This window comes from Anas platyrhynchos, chromosome 5, assembly GCF_047663525.1.
Source record: "Anas platyrhynchos isolate ZD024472 breed Pekin duck chromosome 5, IASCAAS_PekinDuck_T2T, whole genome shotgun sequence".
Classification (NCBI taxonomy): Eukaryota; Metazoa; Chordata; class Aves; order Anseriformes; family Anatidae; genus Anas; species Anas platyrhynchos.
In genome coordinates this window covers 9,200,004-9,218,049 of record NC_092591.1, presented here as the reverse complement: position 1 = coordinate 9,218,049, position 18,046 = coordinate 9,200,004, and the positions used below count along the sequence as shown (strand labels likewise).

The 18,046-nt window shown below is 44.6% G+C and overlaps 1 protein-coding gene across 1 annotated transcript in view; it reads right to left on the bottom strand.

Annotated features, from left to right (window-relative positions):
- AKT1 (AKT serine/threonine kinase 1) overlaps positions 1-16,644 on the bottom strand; it is a 72,472-nt gene extending 55,828 nt beyond the window's left edge. The window contains exons 1-2 of the mRNA XM_027459119.3: positions 16,357-16,644; positions 9,846-10,020 (exon numbers count right to left, since the gene is read on the bottom strand). Of these exons, the coding sequence (XP_027314920.1) occupies positions 9,846-9,891 (46 nt within the window). The 5' untranslated portion in view covers positions 9,892-10,020; positions 16,357-16,644. The remainder of the gene's footprint in view (positions 1-9,845; positions 10,021-16,356) is intronic.
- Positions 16,645-18,046: the final 1,402 nt, after the last annotated feature.

The following is an 18,046-nucleotide window of genomic DNA, read 5'->3' as shown; positions in this document are numbered from 1 at the left end:
CCACTCGGTGATTGGGCATTTACACTTCTATTTACCGGCTAGAAAAAAAGCCAAATGGTACATTAAAAAAAAAAAAAAGACTTTGAAATATTGTTATGAGAACAGGGACAAGCTACGTAAACCCTAAAATTCTGTGGGTCTTTGTATTCACGATTATTGTCACAAACTAAAGGGCTCATATTCCCTACTAAGCAAACATTTACAATTAAATCCATTCTGCACAACGCATTTGCATTTTGAGATAGAACAGTCAGTTGTTCAGCTGCTGTGATTTAGATGGATTGGTTCATTATTGCTGCTGTTCGTTTTCAGCTACACTGTATAACAAAGGGGTGCCAATGTAGTCTTGAATGGCTTTAAAGCTAACTATTCTGGTATTCTTCCACGATGATGTAATTTAACTATCTCCCCTTCTCTTGGATCTAGATACCTCGACTTTACAGGCTAAACTTCAGCAGAAACAACAGAACTGAGCTGACACAACGATTTTCACATACGAAAAAGTAATTTTTCCTAATTCTCGTTTAGGATAAATACTTTTCCTATCATGCAAGTAAGATGGCAACCTCATCTGCCACACCTGGAAATAAATCAGTTGTGTCTTCTAATGTTTGTGCTGTAGGAAAACGATATCTGTACCAGAAAAGACAACCTAGAACTGCAACGATCTCCAACACAATGCAAACTTCAGGTTGGAAAAGTCAACTATTACCCTACGCCTTCACTGCCTGAAACGTACCAAAGGCAGTATTAAAGCAGTAAGACCATTTTTCTACTGAAGACGCTTTAAAAGGCTAATTTTATTGTTATATATATACATACACACGTATAGACATCAAAGAAAAAGGCATGATGACAGCAGTGTTTCACCTACCAACCCAAAGCAGGCTTTTCAAGACACCGCCAAAGCAACACGAAAAACATTTATCACGGAATGACTTGATTACTGAATTTACAGCAGCAAGAAATTTGTGTCCTGTGTTCAGAAATCAATTTCCACCTGTAAAATTACTTCCAAGCCCCACAACCAGTACTGTCACCATAAATTATCACAACGGAATTCTAGTCTGGTCCACACATAAACCTGCAGTGGAATAATAAGCATATGATGTAGCTAAAACGCTACAACTATACCCATAGCCAATCCTTGAATTAAGAAATAAATGTCTTCTGTTGAAAAGCGATCACTGCTCGTGGTGTTCCCAGTTTAATTTCTAATTAACGAAGGAGACTGCATGGTTGAAAGTTTAAAAAAAATATAAAGTAAATCAATACAATGAAAACACTTTCATTTAGGTAACCAACTGCTATTTATAGAAGCTCTGCAGACCACAGACAGAAGCAGGGATGTGTATGACACACACACAAAAAACAGTCCAGACAATCTGTGCCTGGAAGTCCCTGAAAAGCAACCAGCAAGTATGAGCCAGTATTCCCACTCTGCAGCTGCAAAGAGGCCTAACAATGGATTTTGAGCTGCCCAACAGTTTTGTGCAAGGGTTTAACTTTTTACCGACGCTCCAGTTGTTGAAGCCCAACTGAGGCACAATGGCAATAACATATAAATTAGCGTGCATCCTTGTATTTCAGGGCATAAACCCTACCTACTGTAAATATTTTGCACACCAGTGTAACTACATCATTCCAAACAAGGTGTTGGTATGCTGCCAGATGGGATATGGCACATGCAAAGACTCCTATGGAAAACACATAGCAAAAATGTTTAGGAAAGTATCTCTTTTTCTATTAACTCAAGATTTAAATTAACTGGGAGTTTAATGGATAAAGAAGCAGTTTGTATGTGTCTATTATCCATTAGACCTGTCAAGCCTCTTACAGCAAAAGCTAAAGTTGTTCTTTCTTAACACTGGCTTTCTGAAATATAATCAGGGTAAATTTCTTGAACCCCGCATCCTCTGACAGAATTGCAGAAATAGCAGGGTAGAGTGTACAACTAAGGATTCAAAAAATATAAACATATAAATTATTTTAAATCATGTAACTTTTGAAACTTCTTTTTTTAAAGCAATCTAACAGCCTTTTTTTTCTCCTTAGTCTAAATTGTTAAGAAACTACTCAGGTTATGTTTTCCAGTTTTCCTCTACATTATGAGAATTAGCACACTTCTATACCTCAGAAAGAAAAAGGAGCAAAACCGTCAAAATCGTGTGACATCTGCAGGTAGGGACTGATTTTATAAAACCACAGCCAACATAAAGGCCTGCACCTAAAATTTGTGAATTAGCAGCAACTGCTGCATGCAGCCATGACCCCCATTGGCACCTGAAGTCCAGTGCCACTCCTGAGCCAGGTATTTCTATCAGAACATCGACACGTGTTTTGGGAGCAAGCTCCAGGCTTCAAGACAAGCACCTCCTGCCAAGGCCATGTGTGGTTCACGGCCAACATAAAACGCAGCTCCCTGGCATGCATGTTCTGTGGTCTTCGTTACAAGAGCATTATTAAAGCCAAACAGAACAGCCTGGTGTGATATCACTGATGTGACAGCCCCATGGACAGCCCAGGTGCTGTGCCCAGTCTCAGAGGCACTCAGCACATCTGCAGCCACGCACAGCCCCGCTGGCTCACGCTGGATTTCGGCGTGCAGCTCAGCCAAGACCCAGGCTTTGGACAGCACCTCAAAGCTCTCCTGACTTACCCCAGGGACTCAGGAAAACAGTAACTGACAGCTCTCTGCTTCTGCAGGCAGTGTGACGATTGTTTACCGCGCCTGTCCTCAAATACGACCGTGCACTTTTACATGAATTGACAAATTTCACAACAGTGTTTGACCAGCTATCTTTTCACATTTTTGGCTCAACTTGACGAGGTGAGAGAATAATCTAAGAGCTCGTAATATGTTTGCACTCAAGTTTGGTCTTCGTTATTTCCCCCTTTCAGTTGCAATAAACATTTCTCACAGAAGCACACTACTTCACACCTAATATGGTGCTATTCTTTCTCCATTCTTTTTCTTCCTCTTTCCTCATATAGTTTCCTGGTTTTTGTTCCCCCTTTAAGATGCACATTGTACCTGCAACATAATACATCTGAAAATAATAATCCCTCTTCTGTCTTCCCCCCTTGAGAGATGATTTTTAAATAAGGTTCAACTTGTTTCTTTTCTTAGTAAATCAGTTACTTTGATATGCAAAAGGAGAAAAAACAGAAGGCTGATGGGGTTTGTTTTGGTTTGGTTTGTTTTTTTTATACAACAATGCTCCATCTTTTAAACCACATTCAAATTAAATGCTCAAATGTTAAGCAATCCTCTCTTCCCAGCTCATACTAAGGTTTGTTTCCTTATTCTTTGACTGAGTCGGAGACCAACAGCTACCCCAGCAGCTTCTAGGAGAACTTTACAGTAACACCAACTGGATAAAAGGAGACCCACTACACATCACCATGCCCTGTAAGAGTCTAAGAGCATCAAACTCCTCGCCAGCTCTTTCAGATGGTGAAGCCTAAGGCTGATGCTGTGAAAGCAAAGGAAGTTCAGGCACAGGCAAGGAGTGCAGCTGATGGTGTGTACACGGGGAAGCACGAGCAGGGAACTGTGGAAGGGAAGGAAGCTTCTGGCATTCACAGAGGCTACAGGGGAAGAAATTCTGATGGGAGGACGAGGCACCAAATTTAAAAGGCACAGCACAGCCCCTCGCTTAAAAATCACTCCTGCAAGAACAATGAGCACAGCTTTACTCTCTGCTCTCCTTACCTCAAAATAGCACACTCAATTAGTGCTTCTTCCTAAGTTCAAACCTGATGACTTCTCAATATGCCTACTGAGGGAAAAAGAAAACAAAAAAAACAGAAAACCACACGTGGACTATTCTTTTTTTTTTTTTTTGCACAGACCTAACTTCTATTTTCTTTCTCCTGTAAAATAAAGGAACCATGAAAGAGAGAGGATCAAAGACAACTCAGGCGGTTTCTGTGTAAACCACTGTATAAAGCGCTACCAGGCTCACTTTAAACCATGCTTGTAATGTCCTAGATCCTTCATTCCCAGATCTCGTTACAAGGAGCAGCAGAAATTTATGACACCACGCCAATTTTAGAGATAAAATTGAGACCCAGTTTGTTTAGTTTCTGACATACAATAAAACAGAATATGAAAGTAAACTTCCAGAACTGACATCAACAATCTGGCCATCTAGATCTGAGTTGTTCCTCTTTGTCATTCAGACTCGCGTCTAAGTTCCAGTTTACAAACACAGAGAAAATTCTCTAACCTAGCGTGGCTTCTCCAAAGAATTTTACTCCTCTCTAGAGACCTGTGTTTTCTAAAACAAAGGTGGAGGAAAATGTTGGAACACAAATCCTGGGAAAAGTCGTTTTTACTGGGAAAAAAAAAAAATCATTTGGGCTTTGCCATTCATAAATGTGACTTAAAGAATGGGTTTTCATAAAAGACAAGGTTGTGGCCAGAAAGACATTTCAGAAAAGACACTGAAAAATAAAGGAGATGGACAAAAGCTGAAGCAGGCTGCTCAGGGGAGGGATGATGAGCCTTCTCTAGGCTGCACGAGCTCTCTCCCCGCTCACAGACACGTACACTACAACCACACTGCACTAGGTAATTCCCAGCCTTTGACTTCCCCGTCATCCACAGCAGACTTCTTACAGCACACTGTACCCAGCCTGTTTCCTATGATCTCTCCACAAATAATGCCGTCAGATGAGGTTTACCCTCCAAAGTCTAGCTGACTAGCCATTATCAGCTCATATTTCTCCAGATGTTTTGTGATCTCATCCTTTCTTAATGTCTCTAGCATCTTGCCTACCACCAAGGTCAGATTTATTGGTTGACAATTTCCTGGTTCCTCCCCAGTCCCCTTTTCCCAGAACAGGGCTAGCAAAATGAAAGCAACTGAGAACTAGCATTGCAAAACCATAGACCCTTGTGTTGAAAAAGAGACACACAAGAAAAACCACAAACTGACACAGCTTATCTTTTGTTTTCAATAAGAGCAGCAAAAGATTTCCCTACGCACCCGAACCTTCAGCTCTGGAAGTAACATCAGCTTCTTTCCCGTTACAAACTCCCCCCCTTCGTTCCTCTTTCAGCCCTTGCCTTGTTTCTTACCTTTCCTTTTACCCTCAGTTTTTCCTCTGAAGCCTCTCTGGCTGGCATCTTCTGAGTTCAGATGTGTTTTAGGATCCTTTGTAGCAAATGCCACAGCCACTCCTTTGAAATACCGCGAAAGCCAGCCGGTGCTTGAGCTAAGCTGAACCTCCAAGGTTCTGGTTACACGGGTCATCAACAAAGTGCACTGCTATGGCCCACAGACGGACAAAAGCCAAGGTAAAAAACACAAGAAAAACACCCCAAAATAAAACAAACACACACATACATATAAAAAGAGGTAGGGAACATGGTGAGAACAGAAAAGAGAGCATAAAGAAGAGGTGAAGGACAACAGCAACACAGGAGACCCCAAAAAAAGTTAATTTCTGGTCACACACCTTGAGATCCCTTTTGATTCATACTAAAAAGATACTAAAAGTATGAACCTGTGCTTGAAATAACAAAACTGAAGTTCTCAGTCTCTGCTAATCTGCTAGAGAAAGTTAAAAGAGCACCAATCAGTCTCTTGGTCAGTATTTTCTATAAAATACATTTGTTTTGTGCAATGAAGCTGCAGGAAGACAAGGCACCAAGGACCAGTGGTTATTCGAACATCTGTGTCACTCCATGTCATTACAGAAATAATTCTTTAACAACTTTAGTACTACTTCCAGCAATGGAGTAAGTACTTTTTGTACAATTTCTCATTTAAGGACTTCTAGTAATTTTGATCAGCTTGGCAGCCAAACTCCTAACTAGCCAAACAGTTTTATCAGCTTCAAGTCCACGTATATTGACATTTGGAGGGCATGTCCTGGTTTTCATTGTTAAAAGCACCGTGCTATGCTCCTATGCCACTTAAAAACAAGAAAAATTAAAAAGCAGCTCCACATTTGCTGCCAGATATCAGTGGATGAATACACAGGTTTCTCCTCGGAGTAATAGCCTCGGAGTGAGAAACTTAGATTTCTATTTCCTTTTTCAAATGTCAGTGTACATTTTTCCCTCCCCCTCCTTCCGTCCCTCCCTCTCTCTCCAAGCCTCCTCTTTCCATCAGAGTTTATGCCCTAATAGGAAAACCGGACATAGGAGGAAAGACAGAGATGACAGAGTATCGAAACGCACAATCCCACTCTTTGTTAGCCTTGCAGAAAGGCTTCAAAAAAAACAAAAAAAACAGGATGAAGACTGAAGACAATAGAAGGACTTTTATAAGCAGGGAGCAGAGCAGAAAGATGTGAGAAATCCAGTGAGATCTTTAAAAATGAAACGGCAAAGTAAATAAAATACACTTGGGCATTTCTCTTTCATTTAAAAAGCTCCGCAACACATGATCAGAAGTACGGATCCTCATTATACACATCCAGAAAACCAGAATTGCAACAAGCAATTTGGGCAAATAATTTTCCTCCTTCCTCCCTTGTCTGCAATCCCAACTCCAGCACCTCTGGCACTACCCATTTCTCCCGTACTTCCCCACTACACAATCCTCCGACACAACACCACTGGGGACTACGTGTGCCGAATGCACACACACACTGCACCACCCCAAATCCGAGTTTCTTCCCTCCACGTTCTCCATGCGTGCGTTTGAACACTCAGCTACGCAGCCAGGCAGAAGTGGTTAGGATTTTAACTACCATTTTTGTCTTGCAAGAGTCCCTCGCCTCACTGCGACTGGAGTAACAGCACCAAGCGCTGCCAAGTGGGAAAAGAAAAAAAAAAGAGTTCATTCATGAATTCTTATATTTCTGCCCAGCTGAGGTTAGACAAGTCGTGGAGATGACTCCAGCCTCCGCACAAACAAACATCTGTGCTACTGGAAGTGGGACTTCCTTCATGCGACCGACTTAGAGAACTGCCAAGAGCTCTCGGCCAGGCAGAGATGTTTAATTTCATTTCTCCATTTGTATTTTTAATCCTGGAAACAAAAACAGAAACGTAAAGCAAGCTGACAGAAGAAAACAACTCCAGAATTCTCGAAAGCCCTGCTATTTCCCTGCCAGGCCAAAACACCTGCTCCTGATAATGATGGCTTTATGCTTATATACACCTGCCATCCAGAAGGGCTCCAGAGCACTTTGCAGGCTGCTTTATACATACACAAATCATTAAAACCACCAAAATTAAGCCACTGCTGGGGCGAGATGAAGCAACTGTTTGACTGCACGCAGCCATGCTGTTCAACCATTCAGGACGTGAACCAAAAGACACCATATCCAAGCAAAGCTACGGGGGAAATTTGGGGTAGAGAGAATGTAATTGCCCAAACTGGATCTTGGCCAGTCGCTACTGAGCGTATTTGCCTGTGGAAAGCCCTAGGATCTTTGAAGACCACAAGCAGTCCAACCTTCAGTTTTATGAATGACCCCAAAGACAACCAATCTACGTTTCCTATATCAAAAATCCTCCTTGAGAAGTCCCTCCCTGCAATAATTACTGTTTATGCCCTAACTTCAGAAGCTCGCAGTATCTGACATCAGTTTTGGAAACATCCTGTGGTTGTAGCGCTTGATCTTGCAGAGCTAGCAAACTGATAGGGTCTGACAATAAATGTCGATGATGAAAAACAAAAATTCATTTACCAAACACACACACACGGTGGATCGGTTCCTCCTCCACACTCCCACAAGCCTAAAGAACTGAATTTCTCAACAGAACACAAAGCAGAACAACTGAGAGTAACGGAGCTGGCGCGCAGAGCACGCTGAGGAGATACAGCGCTGCTTTCTAAAGCCCTCCTCACATGGACAATACAAAATCAACAGTTGCAAAATCAATCAAGTGGAATTAAGTAGGTGTCACTGCACATACCATGAAGGGTAAAAGGCATCGGTAAAAGGCACTTTTTAACTTTAAGCAGGTTAAAAAGTGATCGGGAGATCTGGCAACCAAAAAACACCGAGGTATGTTTAACAGTTGAGGCACAAATTTGCAATCTCAAATATATGCAGAACATGCAGAGTAACGTTTTGGAAATGGAAACGTGTTCAGCAGATAATCTCATCATACTGCTATCAGCAAACCATCAGAGATAATAATCTGTTTCTGTAAGGTAATTTAAAATAGAAAAAAAAATAGATCAAAAGATCAGGGCATCTTTTACTAAGACCTCCTCCACAGGTCTCTTTACTTGACAGTAGCTTTATTGTAATCCTAGAAACAAAGAAAAATAAGTCCTCAAGAGCAAACACAAACAAGTTTGAAATATGCCTGTCTTAAAGTTTCAGACGCATCTGCCTCTGAATCCTCCTATGTGGTTTTACACTTCCATTTTCATACTTTCTAAAATGTTTCTCCCTCAAATTTTAGTACAGTGTTCCTCAACATATCTATTTTAAAAGTTAGAGATAAGCATAGAAATAATTGTAAGAAAGGAAGATTAAAAAACCCAGTCTGAAAACATCATTTAAAACTAAAAATATATCGCTTACTTAAAGACTTTCTAGATTCATAAACGGGAAAGGAAACATGGTTCTGTGTTTCCTTCACCTGTTTTATCCAAACACAGCAATCCACAAGTATGTTATCAGAATGAAGTAGCCTGGGTACACCACGATTATCCAGGGAGTAATTTAAAATAATCAGTGAATATGAGCATTCCTACCCTTGCTTCAAAGTAAAACAGACCAGAACAACAACAACAATAAAACAACAAACTTTATCAAAGCATTTTTACATCAGGCATCAGATAATTTGCTCAACTAAGCTGTATATCCAGCTGTTAAATATGTGTATTTCCAGTCTTTTAAAACATGGATTATAAACTTTATTGCTGCAGATGAGCCATCAGCCTTTATCAAGGTTATGATAATGTATTTCCATTTCTTCCAAAAACAATTGCACTATACCTTTGCACCTTCAGGCATGTTGTTGCAAACCCTCTAGAAAAATCCTGAGTCTGCAGAACTATGCAAGCTTCCCTACTGCTGGAGCACACAGATTTTGCTTTTGGTCCAAAAAAATGACGATATTACGGAAAGTACCTAACACTGGTCTCTCCTTTCCAAGAAACGATAGTAAAAGACGCAGAAACAGGTAAGCCAAGAGCCTTGGAGGAGCAGCATCACAGTACTTGAAAACAAAAAATCTCTCCCATATCCACTCCCCATAAAAATAAGCATATAAATGTTTAAGGATGCAAAAAGCTTAACTGTACACGTGACTATGTTTCTCAGTTTCACCGCTCAGTTGAGAAGACTTCTGATAAAAATAAAATTTCATCAGTGGTAAAACAGGAACGCACTGAGCGCACAAACTCAAGGCTATTCCGTGTGTCCAGGACACCGGCACCGAGTGGTTCAGACACAACCCAAACACCATGTTCTCCAGCAGGTCTCTGCAAGAGAACATCACTGCTTGCAAAATCCAGGCACATCATCACTGTTCAAATGAAGACTCACCTCAAGACAACACTACCTTCTAACGGCATATGAAGACAGAAAGAAAAGCTACAGCCCTTCATTTGAAACAAAGAATTTGCCACAGTTGAACCTTTAACACTCTACATATTGTGTCTTTTAGTTGCTATCTTCATAATCATTTTAAAACCGAAGAGCTGGTGCAGTTTTCGGCAAACTCACACGTGCACAACCCCAAAGAAATCCCCTTACAACGTGTGCTTTCTCAGCTTGACAAAGTCACACGCGCTCCTTAGATGCAATTTCCCGTTAGGGTGGACAGGAGAACAAGAATTGACAATTTCGAGATACCCTGTTAAGGGGCACATTACTGCATGGCCCAACACCCAGTCATCCTGGAAAGAAAGGACACTTACCTCGTTTGTGAAGCCACCCTTCCTTCACTATTGCTACTTCATTCATAATGGCAGGAATGTCTCTCGGAAGATCAGCTTACGCCAAAAGATCACTGTTGAAATTTCTGAGCTTCAGCAGAAGTGTCCACAAAGGGGCTCTTGTTGGGTTTGCCGTTTTCCTCCTTCTCGGCTACTTCTAAAAGGATCAAAAGAAGAGTCCACCGTCATTTGAAGTACATCACATGGCAAATCAGGGATACAACAGGGAGTAGCTTTCATCGCTCGTTTGTTCTTATTATTTTAATTACTAATCCTAAATGAGGGCTTTGCTCTTCACCAGGATTTTGCTGTCTCCGCGGGTGGAGGTGCTGGAACGAGTGCCTGCTAGAGCCCTGCTTCTCCACACTGTCTAGAGCAGAGGCGGCTGCAAGACTTTGCCCAGAAGACATCTCCCAGCTCTCCAACAACACCAAGCTCCCCATAACAATCAAAATTCTGAGATTTAGCAAAGCCTTGTTGTATTTCCTGGCAAGAAGACTTCCAGAACTTCTTCTGGAAGGTTTCCTTACAGCCTGCTGTACACCAGTCTATCAACACAGTGAATCTTAGAGATAAAGCCCAGAGAGTAAAAATTTGCTTTCTTCCCCGCATAATTTCGCTTCGCATTTTCCTACCTTGTGTCATCCTGTTCTCCCACTCAAATCTCCATGACTTTCCCCCAAATCCTCTTCTCTATCTTTGATATTTACAACTCCTACCTCTCTTAGACACGTACAAAGAACTTCAGATAAGCTCACGTACCTTTCTGCTCCCCTAATTCAGCCCTTATAAGCACCTTGATCAATTTTATCACCCTTCTCTGAACTCGCTGCAGTTTGCTGCTGTCTTTCCTGCAATGTAATACACCTAAGCACAATTCAGGATCTTTACCACTCCACTTTATGAGATGAAGTCCCTACCTAAATAGCTCAAAATTGCTGCATCTTGTTGAAAACACATCTATCTCACGGCCGGCTACCACAGAAATGTTCTTCACATCTCCCTCCCTCACTGAAAGCAATCTCTTCCCAGATGCACCAGCTTTTATTATTTTTCTAAATTGAATCTGATTATTTTCCTGCTTGCGGTACAAATGTTCTCTGTTTGTTTTCCTTTAACGACTTCTGTGCTCTCGGAAGCGTCCGTACCTCCATCCAGCTCAGTATTAGTTAAGCAATCAGAAATGTAATTGGTGACACGTTCTCAGCAGTAATTAAGGAGTATAATACAGCAGCACCTAGCAGCATCTGGAACATGCCACTGAAGACCTGGCTGTTACCGGCATCTCTCTCTAAATTTGGAGACCTCCCATCCCCACCTAACAAATACGTACCAGCTCTGCTTGCACTTGGCAGCCGTGCGTCAATTACTGGTGAGCACGCAGGTGATATCCATCAGAAACTAGATTAAAAAGCAACTAATTCCACATAACTCACTAAGACACAGCCCTGGGTGGAAGAAGCAGGTGGTCAAAACGAGTCCAGCCCAGAACCCAAACACCAGCAGGGACAGAGGGGCTGTGCCTCTCGTTGCCAGAGCAATAAAACTCTCTGCAAAGCAGGGGAATCGGATCTGAACCATCACTGCAAACTGTAATTCACTGGGAGGAGATGCAAGAGAACCAATATTTTGCCTGTGAACTTTCACTGTTTGTCCCCAGTCCTCAGCTCTTCCAGTAACATTTTATTTTCTGGGGAAATAATAAAAAAGATGATTTTTTTTTTTCCAAGTTATGGATCTGCCATGTCTTTCTGCTTGTAATTAGCACTCTGAGAAACAGATAAGACGTTTGCCCGAGGGAGGGAAAACACACAAAAAAATGACACTGGGACAAGAGACTTGTAAGAATCCCTCAATTTCCCAAATAAATATGCAAGGACCATATGCTGCAGCATAGAGACCAGCAACCCACTGCTACCAGTTGCCCACAACAAATTCCTTCGGATCCAGAGCAATTAAGACACAACTTGATGAACATGGCAGGCTTTTACCCTCCTATCAAAAACACACACATAACAGTCACGCTAGCTAGACTGATCTGATGTCAACAGGAGACGAGACCTCACTTCAGAGCTTTACAGAAGCACGGAGCAATTTGCAAAGCGTTGAGCAAAACCCCCAAGATTATCACAGCTTAGGTATGGAAATGCAACACCAAGGTGTGAAAGTTAACGCATCGAACGTGGCCCATAACAGAAAACAGGGATGGCGTAACCTGCCTCTGCACCTTCAGTTCACCAACTCAACTGCATTAAGCTGACAACATCCTTCTCAAGAATTGTGCTTTACCAAAGCTATGAGCCAAACTAGTCTGTAGAAAGCACAATCCTATTATTTAAACCAGAAAAAGGTGTGAGGGCACAGAACTCAGGAACCTCCACCTAATTTATTCCAGGTTTGTCTGGGTTAAGGCTTGCCAAGATTACCATCGCCTGGCAACCTCCTGCTCCTCACCACCTAATTCCTCACCTCAAACTGAATCAGAGTGACTACGCAGCCCAAAAAAGCAGATCAGCAAAGAAACCCAGAGTTCGGAAGAACTACTTGTTCTGGTTTCTGCGACGTCCAAAAGGTTTGGGCTGCCCTCTGCCTACAGTTCCTACACAAGGAGCATCCATCCCCCAATTGCTACCGTAGCCCTGCTCTCAGGGATGTGTCTACCTGCGCATCTCCTTCGAAGGGAAAGAGGCGAACAGGATAGAGGATATTACAAAGGAGCCACGCACAGAACATCAGGTAGCATGGCACCATGAAGGGGGAAAAAAAACAACATTGAACATCCCCTACCGCCAACATGCAGCATGGGCTCCACCTCAATCCTTCAGTGCATTGGATTTATAAGGGGAAAATATAGCTTTTCTTCAGCATGAAGAGCTGGGAATCCCTTCTCACCGTGCAATAAGATGCCTGTAGATGCAGCTCCAACAGCGGTAAACCCACTCTACCTGGTATGCTTCAAAACACACGTCCAAGTTGGCCTTAATATACGTATTTAAATAAAAGACTATCAAAAAGAGTGGTAGCAAGTAATAGAGTAATTTCTTGGAAGAGAGGAGAGGAGCAAGTTAACTACAGGTCAGTGTATTTCTGAAGATGTGTAAACCAGAGAAAGTTCCATTTGCATAAAGTCCTTAGAGGAATAAAAAAAAAGAAGTGATTACAGACCTCATTTATGGCCATCTAGGAATGGTTCCCAGTGAGCAGAGGGCATCTGAGGTAAGTATGACCTGGCTGCTCCAGCCTGTGTCTGCACATGACTGAATACTGTCAAAAGCTAAACAACTCCGTCTTTTAGCGCTGGGCTTGCTTATTTTCAACGTGCATTTCTGTAATACCTTTTTCGATTCCAAAATATTTCTCACACGGGTGAAGCGCAGTAAATCACGAACAGCGTGACATCAACATCGTACCACGGCGTGTGCTGCTTTTCTGCGTGCATTAATTCCTTAAAGGCTATTAACTTCTTCACAAATAGTGAGATAACTCACTTCCCTGTGCATTGCAGCAGTGAAACCTGCTTTAAGGAGTCAGTCAAACAAACAGAAGGTGGAGCTGAACCGTCTTTTTCCGTATTTGGGAGAGTTCCTTCTTTTTTGGCTCTTCGACTCATGTTTGCGTCCTTCTGCCTCCAAACCCCTCTGAGATGAATCTGTCCTTCTCGCCCTCCTTCCAAGGTGAAATTTTATATTCCTTTCTATTCAAACTCTAAGGGAGAGCAGGAAGAAAATGAATTCTTCCATAACGCTGAAGCTGAAACTGAAGCTTAAGGGATGCAGGAGCATCTCTGGTAATTAGTTCATCTTGGTGAAGGAGAGAAAGCCTCACTGGAAGGAGGACCAGATCCAACCAGATCCTGCCCGGATCAGCTAGCAAGCTGGCTGTGCCCATCAGCCTATATCAGGACCACAGCAGGATGGCTCAAAGAAGGATCCAGCTGCCCGTTTGCCTACCTCAGCCACAGGACACGGTCACAAGAATAGACAGGACATGTAAGAACTGCAGGGGAGCAGAGACGTGTGTGTTTGGGCCCACGACATGAGACAGCAGAGTAACCTGCGCTCTTTCACATCTCATTTTGAGCTCACGGCCAATTGCATCTAAACTGCATAGGCACACAACGAAGTTGGGCTCCAGCCAACATTTTAAGTAGAGCGTGCAGAGAGGTATCCCCACCAGGCTTTGACCGGTGAAGTACATCTCCTGCATTATGCAAATCCTACCTTCGGTGTTTCGCAGGAGCAGCGCTGCTTCCAGAGCACCCGGGGCCCTCTGAACTCACAGCAGCTTCGCACCGTGACCCAGTTACCAAATCTGGGCAGGCAGCTTTCAAGAAAGCCCAGGACCACGCAGTTCCAGCATCTTAGCTTACTTTACAAAAATGCACTGAAGGCCTTGAGTTAGGCGTGGTCACCAATGTTTGCTCCTAGCCCATCTCAGAACACCACCGCATCGAGACAGGTATTTCGTGACTGCCTGTGCTGCTTATCAAGGCTTGGAAACGCTCCTCTGATTCTAAGAACCATAGAAAAAATGGTAACTGGGGGAGAAAATAAAAATGTCTAAAGCCACTTCCACTTTTCTTTCAGTCTGTCAGCGTAATCTAGGCGCACAAAGCTGTAATTTGTCTTTACTAATCAATAGGCAGGAGGTTAATTTTGTTCAGGTGAGGGGCCGGAGTTACGACACTCGGCTGCCCAAGCTGCAACCACAACTACGGTTTGATAGGACAAACGGAGCTGCATATTTCAAAACCGAGCGATGGCAGAAAAGAAACCTCTTCATGCTCTCTCTGTCAAAGACACTGGCTAGACAAAATCCTCTTTATGTTCCAAAGCAAGAACAAGTCCTTTTACAGTTTACACTCGTATAATTTAAGAACTGTGCTGCTCAGAACTTCTGCACCAACTTAAGATGCATTTCATCAAATTCCATTTTAAAGCCTTTATAACAGAAGTTTTGTTCCTCCTCCCCCAAACAAACCAAGACAGTCTCGAACCTATTTGAACCCTAAATGTAATCACTTAGGGGTCGTTTTTATAAGCCAGCAAACCCCAGGGCTGGAGCTACAGGTTACTTGCGGCCACTGGATCAATTCTTCCATTTGATTTATCACTGCTGGGCACCAAAACCAGCTCTATAAATGTCATACACGATGAAAACCCTCCTATTTAAAAAATCAAAGGTAGTTCTACAGCGTCTTTAAATCTATTAACTCAGACAAATGTTGTGGCTGTCATCAGGAAATTAGCTACTACAAAAAAGTAATTACTAGTCATGCAGTATGTCAAATTTATTTACCTGTAAACAAATATTCTCCTGAATTAAGCGTTAGTAACTCCCCTTTATAACTGTATTTTGAAACGTACAGCCCTCCCCTGGCACAAACAAAACAAATAAATAAAACAAACAAGAGCAAATCACAGACTTGCTTCTTATCTGCTCGGGATGGTAGAAAAACAAAGCAGAAGGAAAAATAGTTAAATATTTTCCCAAGGGTATAAGGGGCTGGGGGGGGACCCCAATAAGGTGCAATCTGCACTAGCATCAGTACCACACTGTAAAATATGTAAGGAGTCCCAGCGTGCTCACGTTCTCTATTAGAATTGTGTGTTCTGCACAGAAAGAGAAGTAAAAGTCCTAGAAGTCTCCAGGAACATCTCAGCAATGGCAGAATTTCACCTTTGGGGAGGAAGGGGGAGCAGGATGGGGCGAGGGGGCACCTGCACACAGCACCCTACGGGTCTGCAGGTAGAAAAAGGGGGGGGAAATCAGCTCCAGAAGGGCTGCCCGAGGAGCTGCAGCCACGGGTTTGGGGGGGGATCGCCCCCCCAAAATGTGCAACCCCTCGGTGGGCTGCCACCACAGATAAGGGCAGCAAACGGGGGCGGGGGGAGCCGGAGGGGAAGGGGGCGGAGGAGCTCTCGGCTACTTCATCCGCCAGACTTTCCGAAATAACCCGTGCCCCCCTCATTTCCCCTCTCCCCCCCCAAACCCCGATTTCCCCTCAGGGATGCTCGGGCAGGTCCCGACCCCTTAGGATAGAGGGGGTGGAGGGGAGCCGGGGGGGGGAGCCCCCCACACTTCCACCCTCCACCCCCTAGGGGAAGCCAGCAGCTTCCTGCTCTCCCCGAGCCCCCCCCCCAAGCCGGCTCCACCTTCCCTAGCCGGGCCGCAGCCCCCTAAAACCACCCCAAAAATAAAAAAAACCCTCACACACCCCCACACACACCTCCCCCCCACCCCAAGCTCGGCGGCCCCGGGGCTGGGCTGGGCGGCGGAGGGGCGGCGGCAGCCCCCAGCCCGCCCCCGCGGCCTAGGGCGGAGGAACCGGGGGACAACGGGGGGAGCCCCCCGAGCCTCAGCCCGGCCCCCACGACCCCTGCCCGGCCCCACACGGCTCGGCTCGGCTCGGCCGAGCAGGCCCCGGCGCTTCCTTCCCTCCCCACCACCTCCTCCCCAAGCCCTTCCCAGCCCGGGGGAGCGGGGCACTTACATGGCTGCAGCCCGGGGAGGAGGTGATGGGAGGGCGGCGGCCGGGGGAGAGGGGAAGGGAAAAGGGGGGGGGAGGGAAAAAAGGAGGGGGGCAGCCGGCCGGGTGCCGAGCTCCAAAGGCCTAACCGGGCTCACGGCAGCCGCCGCCTCCTCCTCCTCACCATCCCCGGGCGGCGGGGCGGCGGCTCCTCCTCCTCCTCCTCCTCCTCCTCCTCCTCCTCCTCCTCCCCCCTTCTCGCAGGCCCACGGGGCTCGCACAGCCGCTCCGGCTGCCTGCCGGCCTCCCTGCCCGCCTGCCTCCCCCGCCGCTCCGCCTCCGGCCGGGAGGAGCAGCCCTGCCTTTCGCCTGCCCCCCCCTCCCCACACACACACACCACACACACCTCAAGGCGCCGCGCTGCAGCCTTCTTCCCCCCTCTCTTCCCACCCCCTTTTCCCCGTTCAGCCCAGCGGGAACAGCCCCGCGGCCCGGGCTGCCCGAAATGCTGATAATTAGCCCCAAAATGCTAAGGCCCGGCGGCCTCGTGGCACCTCGGCCTGTGTGCCACACCGGGGGGGTCGGACATGGATCCCCTCAGGGTCCCCTCCAAGCTCAGCGGTTCTGTGGCACCTCAGCGCCAGGGTGACTTTGTGAGGCTTCCCCAAAGCCATACAGTGCAAATCCACGCACACACAACGCTCACAGGATTTCCCTGCACCTATTGAATTCTGATCGATTCAATAATTAAATAAATCTCGGTACTTTTCAATATTTCCATACCCCTTTCCACAGCAGGTGGGTTGTGAGGCGCAGAAAGGCCAAGCAACTAGCAGCCAGGGCCACAAATCCAGCTGCTGCCTCTCCCTAGGCCGCCCTGCTCTCAGCAAATGCCCCAAAACGCCCCAAAATGCCCCAAATCGCTGGAGTGACTCGAACTATTGCTTGCGGCAGGGCAGTATTTTGTAAGGCTTTAAGAGCCGCTCTGCTCTGAGAAAAAAAAAAAAAAAAAGAAAAAACCTAAACAACGTTGCAGAAATGGCTTTGACAGATTTATTATTTCTCTGTGCTTCCAGTATCAAAATTTGCCCTGTTTACTCATTAAGGGATTTTGTTTATTTTCTAATTGACGGTGCCATAAACTCTTAACTGGGCTGTAAGGATGATTTGATTTGTTCGGGAATGTACGATCACTGATGATCGCGTTTCTGTAATTGGAAGCTAGTTAGAATTTAGAAAATGGCACATCTTCCCACAGCGTTGCTCTGTTAACAAAATAAAGGTGCATAAAATGTGTTTACAGCAGTAAAGCTGGGGAATACGACTCTGCATTTACACTGGCAGCAAATCTATTTGATATAATAAGAGGCTTTCCCACTGTGTCATTTGAATGATTATGGGTGTTTACTGAAATTCACATTTTAATTTTTTCTTCTTCCATTTTGATCAACTAGGGGGTCTGTCCGATCTATCATATCCGCCACTAATTTTCTGAGTGCCAAATGGATCACTGGATTTTGCGTACGTCAGTGCCCTAGAGGAGCTCTTCTTCAGGATGGAAGGAGAAAGAATGAGACTTCCTTACCCGCCAGCAAACAGACCATTTCCTCCTGCCAGAACTGCTTCACCAGTATGGTATTTTCTGTAGCTCTCCTTTAGGGTTAGTAAGACATGTTTCAGCACAGTTTAAAAAATGTAACATTCAGGTAACTTA